This window comes from Silene latifolia, unplaced genomic scaffold (assembly GCF_048544455.1).
Source record: "Silene latifolia isolate original U9 population unplaced genomic scaffold, ASM4854445v1 scaffold_490, whole genome shotgun sequence".
Classification (NCBI taxonomy): domain Eukaryota; kingdom Viridiplantae; phylum Streptophyta; class Magnoliopsida; order Caryophyllales; family Caryophyllaceae; genus Silene; species Silene latifolia.
Window position 1 is genome coordinate 1 of NW_027413404.1, and position 23589 is coordinate 23589.

The 23589-nt window shown below is 40.2% G+C and overlaps 2 protein-coding genes across 7 annotated transcripts; one reads left to right on the top strand and one right to left on the bottom strand.

Annotated features, from left to right (window-relative positions):
- Nucleotides 1-101: 101 nt before the first annotated feature.
- Nucleotides 102-4359, top strand: LOC141639635 (tetraspanin-18-like). The gene is made up of 6 exons (XM_074448710.1): nt 102-598; nt 1333-1432; nt 1680-1760; nt 1879-1983; nt 2920-3123; nt 4040-4359. The coding sequence occupies exons 1-6, from the start codon at nt 270-272 to the stop codon at nt 4103-4105; spliced, it is 885 nt and encodes a 294-aa protein (XP_074304811.1). The 5' UTR covers nt 102-269; the 3' UTR covers nt 4106-4359.
- A 2627-nt stretch (nt 4360-6986) lies between these two features.
- Nucleotides 6987-13460, bottom strand: LOC141639634 (uncharacterized). 6 transcript variants are annotated; one of them, XM_074448706.1, is made up of 6 exons: nt 12976-13460; nt 11249-11398; nt 10559-10632; nt 8415-10202; nt 8150-8294; nt 6987-7849 (listed from the first exon to the last, which is right to left on the bottom strand). In XM_074448706.1, the coding sequence occupies exons 2-6, from the start codon at nt 11388-11390 to the stop codon at nt 7137-7139; spliced, it is 2862 nt and encodes a 953-aa protein (XP_074304807.1). In that variant the 5' UTR covers nt 11391-11398; nt 12976-13460; the 3' UTR covers nt 6987-7136. The 6 variants fall into 6 exon arrangements, with proteins under 6 accessions (XP_074304807.1, XP_074304809.1, XP_074304810.1 ...); XM_074448708.1 differs by having other exon boundaries at nt 11249-11401; nt 12976-13458; XM_074448709.1 differs by having other exon boundaries at nt 11249-11411; nt 12976-13455.
- Between the last annotated feature and the right edge of the window lie 10129 nt (nt 13461-23589).

Here is a 23589-nt window from a genome sequence, read left to right on the forward strand (position 1 = left end):
CAAACAAAATTTGAAAAACAGTTATTGATATGGCACAAAAAATGAGAAACAACCCAACGGAAAAAAAAGACCCTAAAAAAGGCGATCAAAAGAAAAAGCATAAAGTACACCAAAAAAAAAAAAGGTTCCGAAGGAATAATTCCCAATTTCCCTCTCAATCAAACCCTAATTCTCTAATTTTCCCGCAATTTTAGGGCTAGGGTTTTCCTATCCTTCAATTCTCTCCCAATTTTGAACACAAAAGATTGGGAATTGCGCCTAATTTAACAATGAGAACCAATTGTTGCCATCAATTCTTCGCATTCAATCTTAAATTTCTCAACTTTTTCCAATTTTTTGTGGGAATTTCGACGGTGATTTACTCTGCTTATTTGCTAAATCAATGGCAAACCGATGCCCCAATTGTTCCGTCACCGCCGCCGCCACTGCCGGCACCTCCTCCTAGTTATCCTGTACCCAGTTACGCTGATTTGAGATTGTTTGAAGATGGTAAACGTATTGGTCGTTTTGATGGTGTTGGGATTGTTTCGGGATTGGATTCGGATATGGGTTCGGGTTTATTCTCTCAATTTTATTCAACTGAGCTCCCCACTCCATGGTAATAGTTAGTTTTGTATGAGACGGTTTTATTGAAATTAGGAGGGATGAAATGTGGGTAGAAAATTTACCGGCGAATTAGTAATGCCATAGGGTAATGTGGGAAAAAAGCGAAAATTTTGACTGAAAATTACTATTGTTTTCCGTTGTGTAGAGGGATGACCGTCCCTGCTAGCGCTCCTTGCTCCACTAGCGTTTGAGACGAACATCTCAATTGTATGATTTAAGTGTGAATAACTTTGGAAGTTAGAGTAGTTACTTTTATGAGAGTTTTGTGCAATTGAAAGTTATAGTGTATGATTCATTTGAAATGCTATGATTTTTACCGTCATCTGTTATCGGGGTAATTGCGTAATATAGCTGTGTGACTGAAATGTAGAAGATTTGTGATCGCTCACCGTTGTATACTACGTAGGACCTTTGTTCTCATAATGTACATGGTCTCTACTTTTTAGACTAACCTGTACATTTAGTTTGGTATGAGTGTTGGTATAACGAGTGTGAGTTAATCGAAGTGAAGGAAACGATAAAAAGTTAAACTTGGTGTTATTTCGACACAATGTTGTGTCCTCAACACGTAATGTTGTTGCATCCAGTGATGTGAGTAGTAAATTGAACTCCTAGATTTGATTGACGGTGTGTATGATACGAGTTCCACTTTGCTCACTTGTAATTCTGTGTTCGGTAGTGGGGAAAGCATATGTAATTGATTTTGTCATTTTTATATTGTGGCAGGTTCATATACTTTCTAATGGTGGTTGGTCTTTTGTTATGCTTTATGTCTTGCATTGGGCATATTGCAGCTGAAGCAATTAATGGCTGCTGCCTCTGCTTTGTATCCTTGACCAAATGCATACAACTTTCTGGTTATTTCTTGCGAAGTTTATCTGAAGGCTGCCATTTTCTCTAATTTTTTACTTTTGGAAAAAAAATCTCGTAGTTCAGACTTCAGAATGGTGATGCCCTTTAGCTGTGGCATGTGAGGCTCTCAAGTCTCAGTTATTCAGGCAATTATTTGACGAAAGTTTAACACTATTTCTCTAGTAATTAATTACCTTTTCCTTGACTTGTAAAACTTTCAGTACATTCTTCTTGAACTTATTGTTATTCTACTAGAAGCAGCTTTGGTGGCATTTATCGGTATTGATCGAAAGTGGGAAAAGGTCAGTTTATGCAAATCAAATTACCTATGACATTTCTGAAATATAAGACTGGTTTTGGTCAATTGTCATATTTGCATAATTGCATTCCATTTTTCGTGTCGATTGATATGCTTTACAGGATCTTCCATTCGATCAAACAGGGGAGCTCGATAACCTTAAATCTTTCATTGAAAAGTATGCTGATATATGCAAATGGCTTGGGATAACTTTGCTTAGTCTCCAGGTATATAGATCCATACATTACTGCTTTTATATATTACTTCTAATGGAAACTTATAATAAGAAGATTTATCCTTTACCAGTTCTCTTGTGAAGCGTTCATGCATTTGGGTTATCCACAATGAGAAAAGTTAATTTTTCATGGATCATAAAATGTACGAAATGAGATTATTTTACGATTGGGGGTGCTTGTCTAATGTAGTTTTTTTTAATCAGAATATGACCCATTATAGTGCTCCTTTGCTAGTTTGCTGTTCTTGATTGCGAGCCAGCCATAAATTATACTCTCTCCATCCCTTTAGCGTGTCCTCATTTGACTAGATGAGATATTTAAGATTTAATGATGAAGTATTATCATTACTCCTTGACGTAAAAGAGTTTACATGTAAAGATACCACACCACCTTATAAAGAGACATAGAGAGTACTTAATTAGGGATAATAGTATAATAAGCACATTATGATTGTTATACTCCCTCCATCCCAGTCATTTGTTTACCTTTGAGTAAAATACCCTTCACAATGAATATAAAAGGTAAACAAATGACAGAGACGGAAAGAGTAATAGATATAGAAATGGGCCTAGAGGAAATCGGGACACTATAAATGGGACGGAGGGAGAAATTGACAGCATGCCTTGTGCTTTGAACTCAGTTACCACACGTTGAACTTACTCGCAGATGCCTTCTTACAGTTCTATTTGACTTGCACAGTTCTTCACTTCTTCTACACTGAGCAGACTTGTGAAACAATACATTTAACATACTGAGTATTTGATTATTTGTGAATGCTAAACCTCATTGCCCCTTGCTCCACACACCCCCTCCCCCCCAAATACACACCTATAAAATTCGGGAAAATAATCCTTGAATTTTGTAGGTAGTCATCATTTGTTATTTCATTGATGCGATTCTACACTCAAGCTTTTTATGTTTAATTAGGCATTGTCACTCCTACTTTCTTTGGTCCTTCGAGCCATGATCTCTACTCGAGCAAACACTGATGTTGAGAATGACTACGTGGCTAGTGAGGATAGGATTAGAGAACCACTGCTCAATTCACAGCCAAATCAATCAGCACTGCCAGCGAAGAGTGACAACAGGGGAACTCTCTCTGACTTCTTTGCTACACGCATGAGGCAGAAGGTATTGGTTTATGTTAAAATATGAATTTTTTATGCTGTGTGTGATTGTGTATGTTTCTCGTTCGAAATTTAATTCATCGAGTTCAGTAAGAGTTCCTTATACCTGATAAGTTGAAACTCTAGAGAGCATAAGGCAATGCCGTCGTGTTTTAGCTTTTCATACATTTCTATCTACTGTCTTCAGCAAAAGGACATGAAAACTTGGCTTATTTGTCTTCTTGCATACCTGCATTTAGTACTGTCATTTTGAAGTCAGGGGACACATTTGATATGCCTCATTCAAGTTACAAATAACTTTGCTTGAATTTTTTTATGAAGGTCAGCCCCCTATTATTGCCCCAAAATGAACCCTTCTCTGCATAAGCACTCCCTCTCTTGCGAAATAGGAATATTAATGAAACATTCCTGACATTTTTCTTCGTTTCGGTTTGAGGGGCTTCCACCCGCATAGACTCCATCCCTGTTCTTTTTCCATGACAGCATAACCCAAAATAATCAAGTTCAATTTTCGGAAAACATTAGTTCCGAACTTGTGGTGTGTTATAGATGGTCACCGATTTAATTAGCATGCACTCTTAAATATCGTGACATTAGTTTCCAACTGTATGACTTTACTTTCCAATTTTCATTCAGGACACATTTTTTTTCATTATGGCCGTCCGGAAACTGTCCTTGTAAACACCATGTAGTAAAAAGATATTAGACATTCAGTCCCCCTTTCCCTCCGCCATTTTTTACTGTGAAGTAACTCCATAGTATTGTTTTTGCTAGCTGAGAAATGTTAAGAGGTTTTAGGTTAATTCGAACTGCGCTATAAGTGAAAGCATCCTTTCTATGTAGTCGAATTTTTTTGAGCATAATCCAAGGCAGTGGCTTCTTTGACTTCCTAACTTTATGATATATCTGTCTTGCCGCAGTATGGGCTAAAAGATGAATCATCGGGACGCCAAAGTCCGAGTGCATCATCAAGTCCAAGAGCCTAGTTCTTAACACCAAATCGAGCAGCTTTTTTTTATTATCATCAAGTATTGTTGTTGCTAGCTGAGAAATGATTAGATTTCATTTTCAGAGCTAGTCATTTGTGTGTATAGCTAACCTATTCTTCATTCTTTGTGTAATTTTGTTTTGTCTGGAAAAATTTGTATTTATTACCGCATAAAATGGTGTTTTAACAGTAGTTCTATACGCTTGGCCGAGTGAAAAGACAAATTTTTGGGATTAAAACATTGTCTGAAAATGTTGCATGGTATACTGTAGTTATAATGCGACAGAATAACTACAAAAATTTTAACTGATATTTTATATCGCTAATAAGCACGGGTGCTCCTCCTAGCCCCTTTGTTGACTATATCATGTGAATCTTAGATCGATTTTGTTAATTACATACAGTACGCGTACTAGCTTGTATTATGTGTATTTAAGTGTCAACTAAAAGTCTAAAATACAACCACAGACAAGAATCAAGATGACTATTGGATAATCTTTTATTAATCATTCTTTGCCTCATTTTGTAAATCCATATCTCAAATAAATGAGTAGAGTAGAATTATTAAAGTATAGAAATTATAGAATAAAGTCATTTTACAAACAAGGTACTCGTATTTAGCATAAAAAGTTGTTATATACTTCCTCCATTCGGCCGAATTTCATACATTTGTTCGATATATGCAACTGGCCGGAGGGAGTGGTCGACGGTTGTACATAGAGTAATAATTAAGTGCATGAGTGGACAATCAAGGGCCAAAATACTTGAAGGGGCATATGCCTAAACAAGGTTGACAATTTGGGTGATTAAGACTTTATGTTGTTGCTTGTTCATCAATAATCATCAAGCTACAGTTCTAGTTTTTTGTGTTTAAAGTGTTTTAGCTTTCATAGAAAAAACCCAAAAGTTACATCAAATGTCCTTCTCATTTATCAATAACAAAAAACATTCATCTTTGACTTAATTAGCTTGTGTTTTGTATTTCTTTTAAACGTCAAGATCAATAATATTATGATTTGGAATTTGGAGGTGTGTAGTTTATTTAAATGTAGGATTTGACATCATCAATCTTTTGTCTTAGACCATTTTGACATGAATAAATGTTCATGACTTCAGGAATTTGGTTTAAAGCCTAGTTTGAAAGGTGTAAGAAAGTAAATAAAAACAAATCTTCGTTGAGAGCTTAAACATTATTTTATTTTTCTTTGTTTATTTTTCCAACTTATTTTAGGCGAAAGGAATTTATGCCTAAAACATAGTTTGAAGCTCGTCAAGTTTGAAAGTTGAAGATTGAGCTTGGGAAAAAAAATAAAAACAAAGCTCAAATTTATCCGATCTTTTTAGGATAAGGAAATTCTTTTTTTGAAGTTAAGCTAAAAAATATGGTATTAGTAAATATTTGCTAAAACATTATATTATTTTTCTTTGTTTATTTTTCAATCTAATTATGAATAAACATATTTAGACATATATATAAGTTCTAAAATACTAAAAAAAAAATTGAAGATATAATTGTAATGATAAAATCACGTACCTAATTGAAAAATATTCTAAATTAGTTATGAATAAACATATTTAGACATATATATATATAAGTTCTAAAATACAAAAAAAAAAAAAAAAAAATTGAAGATATAATTGTAATGATAAAATAATAATAATAATAATAATAATAATAATAATAATAATAATAATAATGTAATGATCAAATAAGGTCCCGAGCTTTACTGAGCCTAGGTTTGGCTTGGATTTTGTGAAGTTGCTCAGGCTAGAGCTAGAGCTTGAGATCAGTTTAAGCGAGCTTGGGCCATCTTGTGACCGCTCCAATTTAGAGCTGGCTTCTCTCATCTATATTTGATATTTCCCGTGTTGAGCCATTTAATTTTTAGGCAAAGAAGCTTAAAAAGAAAAAACTTGGGAGGCTTCAAGATATTAGATGACACCACCATTAATAATAGGAATCCCTTTAATAATAATAATAATCAAATATGGAGTAAAATTCTTTGGTACAGATGCCAGATGGTGTCCCAAAACAATTTGGATATTAACAAGTTTTGTATAGCCTGTGAGACTGTGACTACCTAAGTACCAAGTACCAAGTACCAGCCCTCTTAATTAGTTTATCAGCCAGCTTGGCTATTTGTGTATTGACTATTCATCATCAACAGACAACAACCAGGAACACATTTCATAGTATTCTCTTGCTATTTATGATGCATGCTACTTATTTCAGTTTTCAAGCCCAATTACAACTACCAGCAAGCTTAGAAACTCATCACTATCGAATTCTGAGGCAGTATTGACAATATCTATGGCAGAACAATTTATTTAAATCGAAACCCAGCATACAATGTCAATATCAATAACTACGTAGTTATAAATACTAGAACTTATAGTCAAGTGGGTTTGGTGTAGTGATTGCACACCTCACCTCTTTATCATATAAGGTCAGGAGCTCGATAGAGCCGACTTCTTGAACAACCGTTTACTCTTGGAATAGCACCCGTGGCAAAGGATTACTTATTGTTGTCGAAGGTGAACACTGTAACTTACCCACACAAAAAATACAGAGAATTGGTCCCCTACCCCCATAAAAACAGAATTGAAATGAAACTCTTGAATGTATAACGGTACAGAATAGAAAAGAGGGCAAAAAAATTAAATGCAGCCAAACAATGCACATGCTATACAATATTCCTGAAAAAGACAGCAAGACAACAAATATAATCACCATTTCACAATGCCCTTCTCTCTATTGATCATAAAAATCAAGTAAAAGATTGTATTATTGATGATAATCAAATCTATCAAGAATAAATACACCTTTTTTTTTGCAACAAAAAAAAAAAAAAAAAAAAATTTCAAGGCAACAAAAAAGAGAGATAATTAGCTATGTTTAATTACTACTTTTACTTGGTAATTATTAGTACTTACACACGAAAAACCGGCTTCAAATAATCATTAATTATTAATTAGGGAGTGTCATTAGAGACAAAACCAAAACAAGTTTCATTCATGCTTTATTATCATCAACAATCTCTTCTACCTGTCCATTCAACAACAGACTCTTCTACCAGTTCTTCCAACATCTTCCCTTCTATTTCCTTGCTTATATTATCGATTTCCATATTTATTTGATTGGTCCAACCAGGACCTACTACTTCTTTCATCACCCACCTCTCTACCAGGCTGTTACTGTCCCCGCCATCGATTGAAAGCCACTCTTTCATCCATGCCCACACCTTGTCTGCCAATGATGTGGGTTCGCTTTCCAATAGTCCGTTAGGGGGTGCAAGATAGGGCGAGGCTAGCTGGGTTGACGGGGTTCCAAAACCTATGATGTCGACCAGTGCGGCGTTGACACTGTCGAATAACAGTTTCCGGGTTGATCTCAACTGCCTCCGTTTTGCCTCGTGTAAGGGCTCTTTGCTTGTAAGGTCAATGTACTTCTCTCTTAAGAGCGGATCCAATGGGCTCTTGGGAGAGTGCCATCGGGCCATGTTAGACCCCAATTGTCCCTCGTCATCAAGGCCTGCCATTGTCAGAAGGGATTGAACTAAGTACAGCCATTCACCTTCGTCATCCTCGGCCCCTGGGGACACGAACGGCGAATTCAAGGGATAGTTAGTGGCTGTCTCTGTACAGCATTCATCCCATGACAGTGTCCGTGCAATTGATCCTATTGGCGGTGATTTATCTATCAAGTTGGATTTGCTGAGGCCGAGAGACAGTGGCTTTCCAGCTGTACGGCACAAGACAGGAGTTAGACTCATAAACATAACCAATAACATGGAGTTGGAAGTCCAGAGACAACAAGTAGACCTGGCAAAATTGTCCCCAACCAAAATGCCCGCAATGACTAATTTGAAGCTACACATTTTTTGTGCGTAGTAAATACAATAACCTTGATAAACATGACTGAAATCACTCGACTGACCCTACCCGCACAGCCATTGACCCGTCCAGATGCAGCCCGAAGTCCATAATAAACCCAAAGAATCCATGTAACAGGTCTAAGAACAAGTCAGTAAATAGAACTTACCATGAGGGTCAATACTGCGAGAGCAGTTGAGTATCACACCTTCTTCCTCTTCAAATGATTGTTCCAAGACTGAGATTGGACTGGGTTGGTCGTGGTTTTCCCCTTGAATTCCAGGTGTACATGACTGGGACATCGATAATGCTCCCTGAAATTACGAGTAATGCTTATTGTAAAAATGTTCATCACAAAGAATGCACAGAATGCATAATTTATGGCCAAAAAACCATTTGATATACAAGATGCATTATTATGGATTCAGAAATACCTGGTGAAAACCTCTTTTATCCACCGAAATAGTTCCACTATGCATTTCAGAAGAAGACAACGCTGCTTCGGAATGAGAATGATCATTGTTTAACCTTCCAGGAGGTGCTATGGACCCTGGAGTATCATCACTTACAGATTGGAACTCATCAATCGATTGTAAACTGGCAGGCTTATCTTTTCTACATTTTTTGTTTTTAGAAAAAAATAAACTTGTAACCTTTCCAGCAAATGAGGTTTTAGGTGTTTTGGTCTTCAATATATCTTTTGGGATATCTGCCTTACATATCAAAGGCTTGGGAACCTCAACACTAAGCCCATCTCGATAAGCTTCAGAAGAAGAAATGGGAACAGATTTTGATCTTAAAAGATTCCTGGGAGATTCATCTCCGCTTTCCCCAACACCCACGTTGTTATATAGAAAAGACGTTGATGCCCTTGGATTTTCAGCCTTATTGTCAGATTCTTCTACTTCACATATCTCAGGCTTCTTAATCTCGGAAAGTGCAAGCATTTCTCCGAGTGTACTTGAGCTACTTCTAAATGGCCTTTGCTCTTGAATGCTTCCATTTGATGCCATCATGGCCCATCTCTCAGAAAGTCTCTTTTTGGCTTCTCGGCAAACAGACGACTCTGGTGAAAAAGATGCACGACTAAAAGACGATACAGAGTATGGGCTCCCAAATCTGTTGACATAGTCCCAAGAATGCCTTGATGTTGGAGACAAAACCTCAGAATCACTAAGATTACCAACTGCAAATTCATTTTCAGATTTTTCAAATGAACTTTCATCGCCTGTATAACCATTGGAAAATACCGAAGAAAGTAAGGTTTCATTTCTGCGATGACCGGCCAGATTTTCACGCATTTGCTGAGTGATTTCTTTTGCTACTTCTCGTGCCTCTCGGGCCTCTTCGTCTTCTGGTTCTACAAAGAAATTTTCACTCTTAGGAACTCGTGGGGAGGACGGGGTTGAAGAAAGAGCCGTTTTAGGTCCATTAACTTTGCCCGGGCCGGGTTTCAACACTACTATTCGGGTGGGCTGAGTGGTGGATAAAGTAGGCGAAAACCCATTAGAGTGGCTTTCCCATAAATTAACCTGGTTCACCTGAAACGACTTCTTTACTTGCTTCTCATCAGCCATCAGTTTGGAAGGTCTAAGAACAGTAATTCGTTTAGTCTCAGGAGACAGAGGAATAGGTTGAACCCCATTGAGATGCTCGGAGAACAAAGAATTTGGCTCTTGAAGAACTTTGAGAAATAAGTCTCCATTAGAACTCAAGACATCCAGAGCATCTTGAAACTCCTTGGTCTGCCGTAGCTTTTCATCTGTTGCAAGCCGTTTTGCTTCCACAAACTTTTGACGGATAAGAGTCAACCTTTTGTCATTGACTTTTTCATTAGACCGTCCCTTTTGTGGTGATTTATCTCTTTGACAATAAGTTCTTTGAGATTGCTGCAAAATCTCATGTATATCCTTACATTCATTTTGCACTTGGTGAGGATGAAGATCACTGTTAACTTTATCAGCATAATAACCATCTTCTTCCTGCCAATATCCAACTGGTATCTCGGAATGGCATTTCCGGGCATGGGATTTAGGAGTTCTCTGAGTAGCTGTATCAGGCTGCTGTTTAGGAAGAGCATCAAGACCCATCAACTTTGCTACCACATTGGGAGTGTTATGTCTTAATTCCAAATCTTTTGACATCTCTTGAGCTATAAGCATCTTTACAGGAGTTCCATAAGATTTTGTGTTCGACGAAGACCTCTTTAATTCAGAAACCATCTGTAACCAAAGGTGAAGCAAAGTCAAAGTAGACATAGGTAGATACCATACAACCTCCATCCCAAATTTATCGTTCCCCTTTAAATTTTGTGGTACTGAAACTACTGATGTAGAAATTTGACCACTAGCTTCTACACATACATATGTAGAGTTTATGTAAAATTTGTTATGTTTGATTTATCAAATGATCACATTTAAAAAGTTCTACCTAATGTATATTTTTAAAGAATATCTATGAAAGTCAATGTCATAAAAGTGAAACAGGTGACAACATAAATGGGATGGAGTGAGCATATTACTCATGTAACCTGCTTCAATCCAGCTTAACCCAAGTTAAAATATTATCTTATAATTACCACTTTGTCTTCCATCTCATCTCCAGCAATCCTGGACATCCTAGAGACATCGGATCGACTTCTCGATAGGGAGCCTGCAGTTCAGTCAGCTGTTTGTCAGCGGTCCCTAGCCTCATAATCTTTTTGTCCCTTAACACAGGCTCAAGGAGCACGAAAGAGAGATTTAAAAAGACTACAAACATAACAAATAATTGGTATGGAGCCCATGGAGGGAGTATCTCAGAAGAGGGATCTTTAATAACTGTGACGCACACTGTACATTAACAGTATAAAAATCAAAGTCTATCGAGAGGAAAAATGAACAAAGTAAAGGTGATAATTTTTTAGACGCTATCTAAGGTGAATAGGTGATAATGTAATCATCAAAGCGAGTCATGTGATTTGAAAGAAGAACAAAGAGTAGAGACAGTTACGCCAAACTACTTCTGAAATTATGAGCTCATTATTACTTTTCAAGTTTTTGACGCTGGTATAGTGGTATCATGAAACCAACCACGTGTGAGTTAATCGAGAAGACGAGAACAATAATCAATCACTTGTTGCAAAAGAACCATCAGGTATATTCCATGAATACTAATACAGAACTGCGCAGAATCTCAAACAAGACGTGATCTTGACAATATTGCACGTCTAAGGTCAGTTTAAAATGGTTCAAAAATGACAACTGTCAGTTTCAAGAAAAGAAATTACCATCATTATGGGGCTTGTCAGTGAGTAACCGATTTCCAGATACGCCTGAAGTTAGGTCGAAAAGGTTGACCATTCTTCCAAGACATCCTGGAACAGCCTTCTCTGAACCATGCACTTTACCATTCAGATGCATTCCATTCATTTGGGCACCTGCTACAATTACCTTCAGCATTAATGAACAATAACTTAAAAAGACCAACAAGGTAGAGAATGCACGGACGTATTTCACAGCCAACATCTCAATCACAAGAAGAAAAAAAGGGGGATAACATGACAGCACAACAAACAACAACGACAACAACAATACCCTTGTGCCTCAAAGGCTCCCACCTATTGCAGGGTAAGGGAGAGTTAGATATCCACAACCTTTCTTATGTGTTAAAAACAGAAAGAGGCGAAGCTGTTTCCCGATAACCTATCCTATAAGTCTAATGAAAAACACAACCATTGAGATTTTAAACAAAAAAAATTCTAAACATAGATAGAGCGAGTGTCAACGCAACCTTAGGACCTCATCATCAGAACACACAAAATTCGCACATACATGTACATGATAAATTCGTACCCTCCAGAGGAATGTAGATGAGATAAATGAGCTACTAGACTTTTGTTCTAAAATTGAGAAACTGAATTTAACTAAACATCCTATGCAAACATCCTCAACAGTATAACAAGGACTACTCAGTTTCAAAACCCAAAACATCTCCAAACAAGAGCTAAAGGATAGATTACCGAAAGGGGCAAAAGCTAATCAGACAAAAAAGGGACTTGCAGTGCTATGATAAGTGACACAGGAGAAAAAGGTTATCAGTAAATAGTGAGAGAGAAATCACATATAGCTACAACAAACATTGGTTAGTCCCAACAATCAATAAAAATTAAGTACTCCCTCCTTCCGTCTCATTCATTTGTTTACCTTTGATTAAAATACCCTTTACGGAGAATAAAAAACTAAACAATGATTAAGATGGACGGAGTAATATAAAGAGCAGTGTTAGTCAATTATACTGATGTTTTACAGTGAATCATAGCACATACCCATATGAAACTTCACAATCATATAGCTAAACAGAAATCTAACTTCCAGCGTAAATCTCAAGGAAACCCATCAACCCACCAAAATAATAATAAAGAAAACTAAACATAAACTAATAATATATTTCTTTTTAAAAAAATTATTAATCCTACCCAACAAGGCAACAACCACAATCAAGCACAAACAGTGCAATTAATCAACTTAATACAGTAGTTAGCTTAACTAATCATGTGCATTTCTTCATAGCCCCAAGGTTGAATCTTTCCAACAAAATAATTCACAAATCATTCAAAAAAATAAATGTCATGGACCATTTTAACAATATTTTCAGCTTAATCAAAATTTTACATCAAAATCACCATAATAATCACTACATAGAACAAATCTTAAAGCTAAAAAAACCCAAAAAAAAAAATATGTATAATTAATTAATTAATTAATTATGAATTCAATAATTAACCCACATTTCAATACAATTATCCAAAAAAAAAAACCAATTATCTAAGCTCAATTTCCATGCAATCAACACCAAAAGATCAAAACTTTGATACCCATATGATTGATAGAACATAAAAGTCGTGGTAAAATGCATTAAAGTACAATAATTTTAAGCAAAGTAACAAACAATCAAACAAAAAAGCTGAAATCTTTACCCCAAAAAAAGCAGGAAAAAGAAGAGATTCCAAAGTACCTAAGAAAAGATTATCAAGAGATCTGACAGTCCAAATAAAAAAGATGAAATTTTGGACCAAAATAATAAATGAAAATTTAATATTTATTATAATTATAATAATAAAAAAATGAAACCCCACAAGAATGTGACAGAAAAAATGGACATAATCCGGTAGGTGAAGGAGGAAAAGGGGGCGAAGAAGGTGGTGGTGGAGGAAGTGGTTAAGTGGGGTTAAGGTGTTAACTATAGTTAAGTAGAAACGGCTAGTTTTAGTGTGGATTGTTGTTTATTTATGGAAATGGAAGAAAAGAAGGGTAATGCTTGGATTTGTGTATGTTTGGTTGGTATTTTCTTGAGATGGCTTGTTTTTCATTTTACTAATTTTGAGAGATTATAGAGAGAGAGAGAGGTGAGGATTAGTAAGGGAGACTAGAGGAGAGTAAAGTGGGTGGTTTTTTTGTCTCACTCATTTACCTTGCTTTCCTTCATTTTCAAGATGGATGGATACATGAGTCATGACCATGGAGGAGACACTTGAAGGCTTAAGACGGAAATGACCGTCTGAAAGAAGATACTTTTCTTTCATTGTTAATTAAGATAGATATTTTTTCTTAAATTTAAAACAGATAAAAAATATTTACGAATTAATGAAAAGATAATAAATTTCATATTAGAGAGTGTTTTCTAATTTTAGGGTGATCATTATGTCACTTAGATATGTAATTTATCACTCCAAAAATAGTTAACAAGAGTCAAGCTTTTCAAATTTCATATTCTCGCTTAATGAGTGGTAGAGTATATTTTCTCTTTAGCATTACCATTTTACTAAGTGGGATGGATAAGAATATAACAATACAAGTAAAACTGAAATTAGTCACAAAAGAAGTTCAACTACACATAGGCTAGCACAGTATGTGTAGGTACAAAGTTTAATTTTTTATAATTTTTAATAATTCGCTTAGAATTGGTAAATCCAATTCGCAAATATGTTGTATGGTTGAGAAAATATGTATTTGGGCTTCACCGTATTAATGAAATTTCTTACTTTCTACCAAAAAAAAATAATTCACTTAGATACATGTATCTCAATGTTTTTACAATCATTGTTAAAACTCATAAAAAAAAGTATACTTATACGCAGTAGTTGAATTTGTAATAGTTTGCTTAGAAACATGTATGTCAATAATTCAAATTTGAAAATATAAAACTAGAGTAGGAGTGTAACACCATTTAAAATTAAATTTAGGAAATGTACTACTGTTGTACAAGAGTCTTTAGTTAAAATGACGGATTATGTATTTACATTTTGGAGTACTTGAAATGTCATTTTCAATTTTTTATACTCTGTATAAAAGGAGTATACTAATTATAGGTCAATTCCCCACACCGGGTACTCGACGCAGAGAAGTGCTCATTCGGTGGCATCCTCCTCCTCACAATTGGTGCCTTCTCAATACCGATGGGGCCTCAAAAGGAAATCGGGTCCAGCTGGTTGTGGAGGTATCTTTCGAGACGATACAGGTAACTTTATCTCAGCCTATCTCTTCTCAGGCGGGCATTGCACTTCAATGAGAGCAGAAATGCTAGCTTTACTCGCAGGACTAGAAAGAGCGAGAACTTATCAAGTCGTCAAGCTTCTTGTTCATATGGATAATGTAATCTGCGTTGATTTGGTCCTTAAAGATCAGCTCGTAAGCAATAGTATTCGGCCACTAGTGGCCCGCTGCAAGGAACTTATCCGCCTACCAGGATGGCAAGTTCATATAGAACACGTGTTTAGGGAAGCTAATCGGGCAAGTGACTGGCTCGCTAATCAAGGTGTTAATGCTCTTACTGAAGTTACCTTCCTCGAAGAACCTCCGGAAGTCCTTAGAACTATTCTCCGCGAGGACTTGTTAGGGGTTACTACCCCTCGTTTTATTCCTTAGTTTCGGGTTTTAGCCCTCTTATGTACCAAAAAAAAAAAAATTATAGGTCAATAAATACTCCGTACAAAGTATTACTATATTCATTCGAATTAGGAGCGATGAATCGAGCAACGACCATGCACCATAGTTGATACTCGCTAGGACTTGCTTTTGCTTATACTCGTCGTCAATGACAATCTAATCGGATGTAGCTATAACCAGCTTTCGAGAAGTTAAATCGGAGAAAGAGAAATTACATCACCCAGATTTAGGGAAGTTATAATGAATCGATTCCTATTTCTGGAATGAAAAATTAGAGAAAGAGAGAGTGCTATCATCCAGCTTATAATTTGATCATCGGAAGAAATTTTGAAAATTAAAATGCAAGAGAATAGAAGAAGTGATATGCAAGTGGTGTGAGTTTATGTGTCCATTATTAGAGATGGTTGAGGACGGCTGTGAAGAACTTCATTTTCTTTTTCAATTTTCAGTATTTGTTTATTTACTAATTTGTGTTCAGTAAGTGATGAACCGGTCATCTATATCCGTCTTAAGAACAAAACGGATTAAATAACACCCCATTTGTATAGATGAGACAAACATCTTGCTAATTTCTATACATTCTGTTTTTTTCCTTATGTTTGAATTGTGATACTTAACCGTCTTAAGGTTGAGATGGATATATCCGTTTTAAGGTTAAGATATTTGCTACAATTTTTATTTTCTTTGTTTTTTTTTCTTATCGGAGTAGTTATTACTTGCTTCGTATTAGTTACTAGTGTTACAATATTACTCTATAGTATAGTAGTACTCGGTACACTTTATCATTATGTTTTCCCCCCTATCGTTTCATGTATGTAATCTCATAGGAAATGAAATAAATGTTAAGTTTTTAACTCAAGTTTTATATTTTTCTGTTGTTTAAGCTATAATTTTAGTATAGGTACATAAGAGTTGAATATATAGTTTTTTCATCGATCATAAATCAAACTAAACGTCTGATAGGTAGATGGATACTTTCATTCTTTATGATATGTAAAGTATTAAATTTTTCTACTAAAAAATTGGGTATTTACCTCTTATTTGATAAATTATTTTAATCATTGTTATAGTATTACATTAATACACACTTTATATATCCGAGTATAATATAAATCTTATTTTTCAAAGGGCCACAATCTATGATAGCGAATTAGCTTGATTAACTAAATAAATACTCACGGAGTAAATCCCCTATTTACTAAAAGAACTAGGTTGAAAGCCCGTGCGTTGCAACGGGTTGATTAACTTGGTTATAATGAAAAAAATGTTATAAAACTTTAATGTTTATATCTAATCATTTGTTTACGTATGATTAAAATATCTCTTTCAAAGAGAATAAATGATAAATACATACACGTCTACCGTTTATTGATTATGCGAGAAAAATAAATAATAAATAAATTTTTCTATTAAAGAGATGCTAATAGAAACTCTAATAAGACAATACTTAAGAGACTCAAAAATATTTTGGTTGATATTTAAATTCCAAAGATGACTCCTATTTATAACCATAGGTTCACCCCACTTTATAGTAATTTTCCTAAGTGAGACAATTCGACTATTTATACATTATATATTAACAACACCTACATTATTTTTCAATATGGAACAAATAACATTGTCGGAAATACACTATCTTTTTCGCACCCAGTTCGACATCCAACCCGATTAATAATGAGAAAATGTTATACTATGTTCGTACGATTTTTCTCTATATATATATATATATATATATATATATATATATATATATATATGATGGGGCATATTCGCACGCTGGCCACCGGAGTCAACATATTGAGCAAGGTCAAAGATATCCACAAGCAAGTCAACGACTTAGACAGCCTAACCGACGCAGCCCGTCGGCTTGTCTCTTGGGTCTCGGCTGGGGCAACTAGCCAGCCGGGGCACATATCCGCGAACTCATATCCAAGACCCCTCGGCGGCGAGTCAACAGGGCCCGCCGGCCTGCCATGGGTCCCTCGGCCGAGGGTAGATCAGTCTTTCCACCTGCTAGCCACTTGGCCACTACGTGACAAAAGGTGAAATTCTATAAATACTCCTCAACCCTCATTGAGGAAAGGATCCGAAAAAATAACCTAAACACCTCATAATCTGGTAATATCTTCCTTATCTCTCTACAATACATACTTCGCCAAGTAACACATAACTTAATCCTTTTAAGTTTACTGACTTGAGCGTCGGAGTGAGTTCGCTCGGTGCAAAGCCGAGCCCTCAGTTTGTTCATTGTTTCAGGAGACCGAAAGGAGGATTCAATCAAAGACGTCATTCTACAAGCGCGTGTGGTAACAAATAACTGCTCTGGAATTACACCCGGAACAATTGGCGCCGTCTGTGGGGAAAGATACTAGAAGCTAGTCACATTCATTCCCAAGCAAAAAAAAAAACACAAAACAAAAACCCACCCAAAAAGCTAAGAAGATGTCGAAACAACAAGAAGTATTTGTGACTGACGAAACCGATTCGCCAAGATGATACCGTCCACAGTGCGGGGTTGTGCAACCCCCACCGGCCGAGTAACTCAACCGGAGTACGGGATGCCAATAATACCAGATACACCGCTGCCCGCCGACCAAGTCACCATCATGGGACATGTGGTTGATGCAGCTAAACTAAAGCTACTCCTGGACCTAATTGGTAGCACGCCGACTCACACTGTCACACCGACAAGAGCGGCGGCACCCGTACAGGAGACCAGGGCCCAAAATGTGACTCCGAGAAACTTGAACGGAGCACTGGGGGAAGTTGACCCTGTCAAGACGCCGGGGGAGCCCAGAGTGCTAGTGGTAGACCTAAGTCCTTCCCGCACTCGCGGGAGGACAGCGTCGCCGCAGACCGACGAGGCCCGCCCCTGAGGAGTGAAAGAAGTCCGACTCACCGAGTCGAAGAAGGAGTCCGACTCACCGAGTCGGAGAAGAAGCCCGACTCACCGAGTCGGAGAAGAAGCCCTTCCCCGCCACGGGGAGAGGAGCCGGACTAGGGATGCGAGGAGCCGATCGCCGCGTGTCATTCGACACGTGGTCAGACAGCCCCTCAACCCCTACGTCTTAGAGGTCCCGGTGCCGACTAAGCTAAAGTTGCCACCCATATCATACAAAGGAGAAAGCGACCCAACCGACCATGCCGAGGCTTTCGAGTCTTACATGTCGGTATGGGAGCAGCCTGATGAGGTTTGGTGCCGTGTCTTCCCAACGACCCTGCATGGGATGGCACAAAGCTGGTACAAGGGGCTGCCCAATGGGTCGATATACTGTTATGGCGACCTAAGGGACATATTTTTGGCCCAGTATTCTTGCAATAAGAGGAGGGCCGTCGAGACATCGAGATCTCCGACTATCAAACGGGAGGGAGGCGAGTCTCTCCGAAGTTATGTGAAGAGGTTCGACGCCAAGGTTCAGCAGATTCGTGAGTGAGCAAATGAGTGGCGCCTTCGCGCGATGAAAGGCCTCCCAAGAGGGGACTTAAAAAACGAGCTCATCAAGTGCGGAGGCCTGAACTTAGACTCCGCCAGGAAGATGGCCGACCAAGCCATAAAGGTGGAGGACTACCACAAAACCTGGGTAGGCCCCAGCGAGGCCGGGCACTCAGAGAGTAAGAGCCGCCGGGAGGACAACCCGGATGAAAGACGCCGTGACAATAATAGGTCACGGTCTGACAGGTCCGCCAGGAAACAGAGCTCGGCGGGCGCCGGGGGGAGTTCGGGATCGTACTACCAAAAGCGGTACAATGATCACACCCCCCTGGTCGTATCTGCCGCCGAGGTCTTCGCCCTGAGCAAGAACGAGGGTCAGAAGTGGGAAAGGCCTCCCAGGCCGAGAGGGGACGGTGACACGAGCCAGTACTGTGAGTACCACAGCCACACCGGTCACTTAACTGACAACTGCCGGCATCTGAAGAATGCCATTGAAGAGCTGATCCGGAAGGGGAGCCTCGGCAAATATGTCGCCAAAGGCCAAAAGACTGACGCCGGCGGCTCAAATAAGAAATCCGTCTTTGAACGGATAGGAGTAATCCATGTTGTCATCGGGGGCAACGAGAACGGTGGGTCCGCTCATGGGCACTGGCACCGAACGAGCCGTATCGGGCCATCAACTTTGTGCCCAAAACAGCGATCCCCGCTTCCAACATCCCCGATATGACTATTGGAAAGAAGGACTACGAGGGAGTCATCGCCCCTCACAGCGACCCACTTGTAGTCCACTTGGACATAGCCAATCACCTGGTCAAGAGGTACCTGATTGACACAGGCGCCTACACGAACATCATGTTCAGAGAGTGCTTTCTCAACCTCGGTTTGAAGGTTGAGGACTTGAGCCCCTGCACCAATCCTTTGTACAGTTTTTCCGGGGCCGGCCTGGTACCCCTGGGGTCAATCAGACTGCCAGTGATGTTCGGCGAGGGGAATGCGGCTAAGAATGTCCTAGCTGAGTTCGTGGTCATTGACGGCTCGTCCGCCTACAACGTTCTCATAGGCCGAGTCACTCTGAGCGAGGTCGACGCAGTGATGTCCATACGGGCCCTGACGCTAATGTATGTCTCAGACCGGGGGGAAGCGCATAAGCTCGTCTCAAAGGACGAAAAGGACGAGGTAGTCAACATCCAGATATCCGCCAGAGGGTGCAACATGCAATCCCTCAAAGTGGTGAAAAAGTCCGAGAAGGGAAAGAGCCCATCCTTACAACAGGAGGGCGACCTCATGGATGCAACTGTCGGCATGATCGAAGGAGCCGAGACTGAAGAGGTGGAAATTGACCCAGGGCACACCGTAACTATCGGTGTCAACCTGGAGCCAAAATTCAGGGCCGCTCTCCTAGACCTGCTGAAGAAGAACAAATACGTCTTCGCCTACTCAGCGGCCGAGATGCCAGGCGTGAGCTGGGAGGTAATTGTTCACAAGCTGAACGTGCTCTCCACCGCTCGCCCAGTCAAGCAGAATATGAGGAACTCCTCAGCCGAGAAGGATGAGGCCATCAAAGCCGAGGTAGATAAATTACTAGCGGCGGGCTTTATCATGCCTTGTACTTATCCTGAGCGGTTAGCTAATGTTGTAATGGTGAGGAAGTCATCGGGGGCGTGGAGGATGTGTGTAGATTTTACCAATCTTAATAAAGCGTGCCCCAAAGATTGCTATCCCTTGCCTCGAATAGATAGTTTAATTGACGCCACGGCGAGCTACACTATCGAGCTCGCCGGACGCCTTCTCAGGATATCATCAGGTATTCATGGCCGAGGAAGACATGCCTAAATGCGCATTCATCACCAGTAACGGCACATACATGTATAAAATGATGTCGTTCGGCTTGAAGAACGCTGGCGCAACTTACACTAGGCTGGTGGACAAAGTGTTCCAGAATAAAAAAAGGCGAAACATCGAGGCTTACGTCGACGACGCTATTGTAAAAAGCAAGTCTGACAGCGAGCACTTGGCCGATTTACACGAGACATTTTGTTCACTAAGGAAATACAAGATGAAACTTAACCCAATGAAATGCAACTTCGGTGTCCGGGCAGGTAAATTCCTCGGCGTACTCGTCAGCGCCAGGGGAATTGATGCCAATCCAGAGAAAGTCCAAGCAATCCTGGACCTGCCGGAGCCGAGGAATCGAAAAGAGGTTATGATGTTGACCGGGAGGATGGCGGCTCTAGCCCGTTTTATCTCTCGGTCAGCCGACAAAAGCACCCCATTCTTCAAAGTGTTGAAGGGGAATAAAGACTTCAGCTGGGGGGAGGAACAGAGCATAGCTTTCAAGCAACTGAAAGCTTATCTTCAGACTCTCCCAACCCCGTCCGGCCGATCCGGGGGAGACGCTATATCGTACATAGCGATTACCTCGGCCACGGTCGTGCCCGTGATCATCGGGAAGAAGACAAACAAAGCAACACCCAATCTACTTTGTCACCACACGTTGTTGCCCGCCGAAAGAAATTACCCGCATTGATTGAAAAAGCGGCCTTTCTTTGTCGTCGTTGCCGCAAGGAAAGCGAAACCCTACTTCGACGCACATCCCGTGACGGTCTTAACCGACCAACCATTGGAGAAAGCATTGGAAAAATTTGAGCAATCCGGCAGGCTCATCAAATGGGCAGTAGAGCTATCCGGCTTCGGCATTCAATACAAGCCGAGGCCCTCGATAAAGGGGCAGGCACTTACAGACTTCCTTGCCGAGTGCACTTACCAAGAAGAATCACACCCCGGTGTATGGGAAGTATACACCGACGGGTCCTCCATGGCAAACAGCTCAGGAGCCGGCATCCTTATCATCAGCCCAAACGGGGACGAGTTTGAGTATGCCTTGAAATTTACCTTCTCGGCCTCAAACAACGAATCCGAGTACGAGGCGGTGATAACCGGAGTCGAGCTAGCTAGGGCTGCCGGGGCGGAGCACATCATTTTGAAAACAGATTCACTTTTAGTGGCTAATCAAATCAGAGGAGAGTACGAGACTCGAGACGACGGGATGTTAAGATACCTGGAAAGGGTAAAAGCTGACACTTCAAAGTTGAAATCTTTTCAGATACAATGCATTCCCAGGTCTGAGAACAACCGAGCCGACGCTCTCTCAAAGCTTGCCAGCTCAACCATCAAGAATGTCAGCCGAACCGTGCTGGTGGACATCAGGAATGCCAAGAGCATTACTGAGACCGTCGGCATGGTGGGCGACATAGAGGCCGAGATGACGTGGATGACTCCGATAAAGAAGTACAAACTGACAAGTGAGTTACCGGAGGACCGCAGTCTCTCACAGAAGATAAAGAGGATCGCAGCAAGGTACTTGATGTTTGGAGGAGAATTATACAGGAGGTCCGTGGTAAGGCCACTCCTGAAATGTGTCGGCCCAGCCGACGCGGAGCTAATACTGACAGAAATTCATGAGGGCATCTGCGGTCACCAAATGGGGGCAAGAACACTAGCCCACAAAGCTCTCCGAGCCGGCTACTTCTGGCCCACCATGCTTGAGGATTCCAGAGCCAAAACCAAAAAGTGCAACAACTGTCAAATGCATGCTCCGGTGATACATGCACCTTCCCGAGACCTGCAGCCGGTGCTTAGTCCCCTTCCTTTTGCACAGTGGGGGATGGATCTACTAGGGCCATTTCCAACGGCGTCCGGAGGAAGAAGGTACTTGATTGTCGCCATTGACTACTTCACCAAATGGATTGAAGCTGTAGCGGTACCTGCGAAGACGACGGCGGCCGTAAGAAAGGTAATCTGGGAGAATCTCATAACTCGTTTTGGGTTACCCCAAGTCATGGTATTTGACCACGGCCGAGAGTTTTGGAGTGACACAATAATGAGTTGGTTGGAAGAATTTGGTATCAAATTTGCATACTCCTCCGTCTGCCACCCACAGAGCAACGGACAGGCGGAGGCAGCCAATAAAACAATCCTCAACGGTTTGAAGAAGAAAGTTGAAGACCTAAAGGGAAGATGGGCCGATGAGCTACCCGGCGTCCTGTGGTATCTTAGAACCACGGAGAAAGAAGCAACGGGGTACAGTCCATTCCACTTAGTCTACGGGTCCGAGGCAGTCCTGCCAATTGAAGCAACGGTGCCGACATTCAGAACGGCCACCTTTAACCCGGTTGAAAATGAGGAAGGTCCGAGAACCTCCCTAGACCTGGTCGAAGAAAGCCGAGATACAAAGACGCCTCAACTTAGCAAAGATATCAAAACCGAATGAGAAGAGCTTACAACCGAAGAGTCCACAAAAGGGACTTAAAAGTAGGGGATCTAGTCCTAAGAAAGTCGGCCGCCACCAACAAAGGAAACATTCATGGTAAATTGACGGCCAACTGGGAGGGTCCCTACAAAGTGGTTGAAGAAATGAGGCCGGGTACATACCGGCTGACAGACATGGAGGGTATGCCTTTGATGAGCCATTGGAACACTGACAATCTCAGGAAATACTTTGTATAGCGGCAGAGGTGTCCAAACAATTGTTGGCACCCCAACGCATGTTTATATCTAATTAAGAATCATCCAAGTTTTCCATCAAAGTGTTTATCCCCTCCGCATTCATATCGAGGTAGACGCCACGGCCCAAGCCGGGCAGTCACCCCAAGAAGTAGACGCTACGGCAGTCACTACCAGCGCAGTTGATACTCGCGAAAGCGACCAACATGCCATAGGAACGTATAAGTACAGTTGAGACGCAATTCTAGCCGCCTCGGCCAACCGAAGGCCTGGCAGAGGAAGCGATCAATATGTCTACTGATCTGACGGCGTCGCGTCGTAACCTCTAGCCGCCTCGGCCAACCGAAGGCCTGGCAGAGGACACAACGGTCGATACGCTAACATGTTCACAACGGCGGTTGGGAAGCGCAATTCCGACGCCTCGGCTAGACCGAGAGTGAAAGAGGAAGCGACCAACATGTCAACATGTTTAAAAAGACGTTAAACACAGTTGAGATACGCATTCTAACTGCCTCGGCCAGGCCGAAGGTAAAAACGAAAAAGCGCTCAATTAATAACGCAAGAAGACAAGTGAAGGATTGTGATCAAAGCCCCGGCCAAAGCCGAGGGCCCAAAAAAAGAAGTTTTATTAAAAACGATTACAAGTGAGGAGAATACATACGACGGCCGTCCCCATAGGGATAAGCCAAAACACAACCTACCAAAGTTTTACAAAAAACAAGGAAAAGAAGAGCAAAAGGTTACAGA

Excerpts from the sequence above, each read along its gene's own strand:
- LOC141639635 (XM_074448710.1), top strand. The coding sequence starts at position 270 with ATGAGAACCAATTGTTGCCATCAATTCTTCGCATTCAATCTTAAATTT. Across the intron at positions 1,761-1,878 it reads TTGATCGAAAGTGGGAAAAG|GATCTTCCATTCGATCAAAC; the intron begins GTCAGTTTATGC and ends TATGCTTTACAG. Across the intron at positions 1,984-2,919 it reads TAACTTTGCTTAGTCTCCAG|GCATTGTCACTCCTACTTTC; the intron begins GTATATAGATCC and ends ATGTTTAATTAG.
- LOC141639634 (XM_074448704.1), bottom strand. Across the intron at positions 8,295-8,414 it reads ATAAAAGAGGTTTTCACCAG|GGAGCATTATCGATGTCCCA; the intron begins GTATTTCTGAAT and ends TCGTAATTTCAG. Across the intron at positions 7,850-8,149 it reads TCGCAGTATTGACCCTCATG|CTGGAAAGCCACTGTCTCTC; the intron begins GTAAGTTCTATT and ends TGTGCCGTACAG.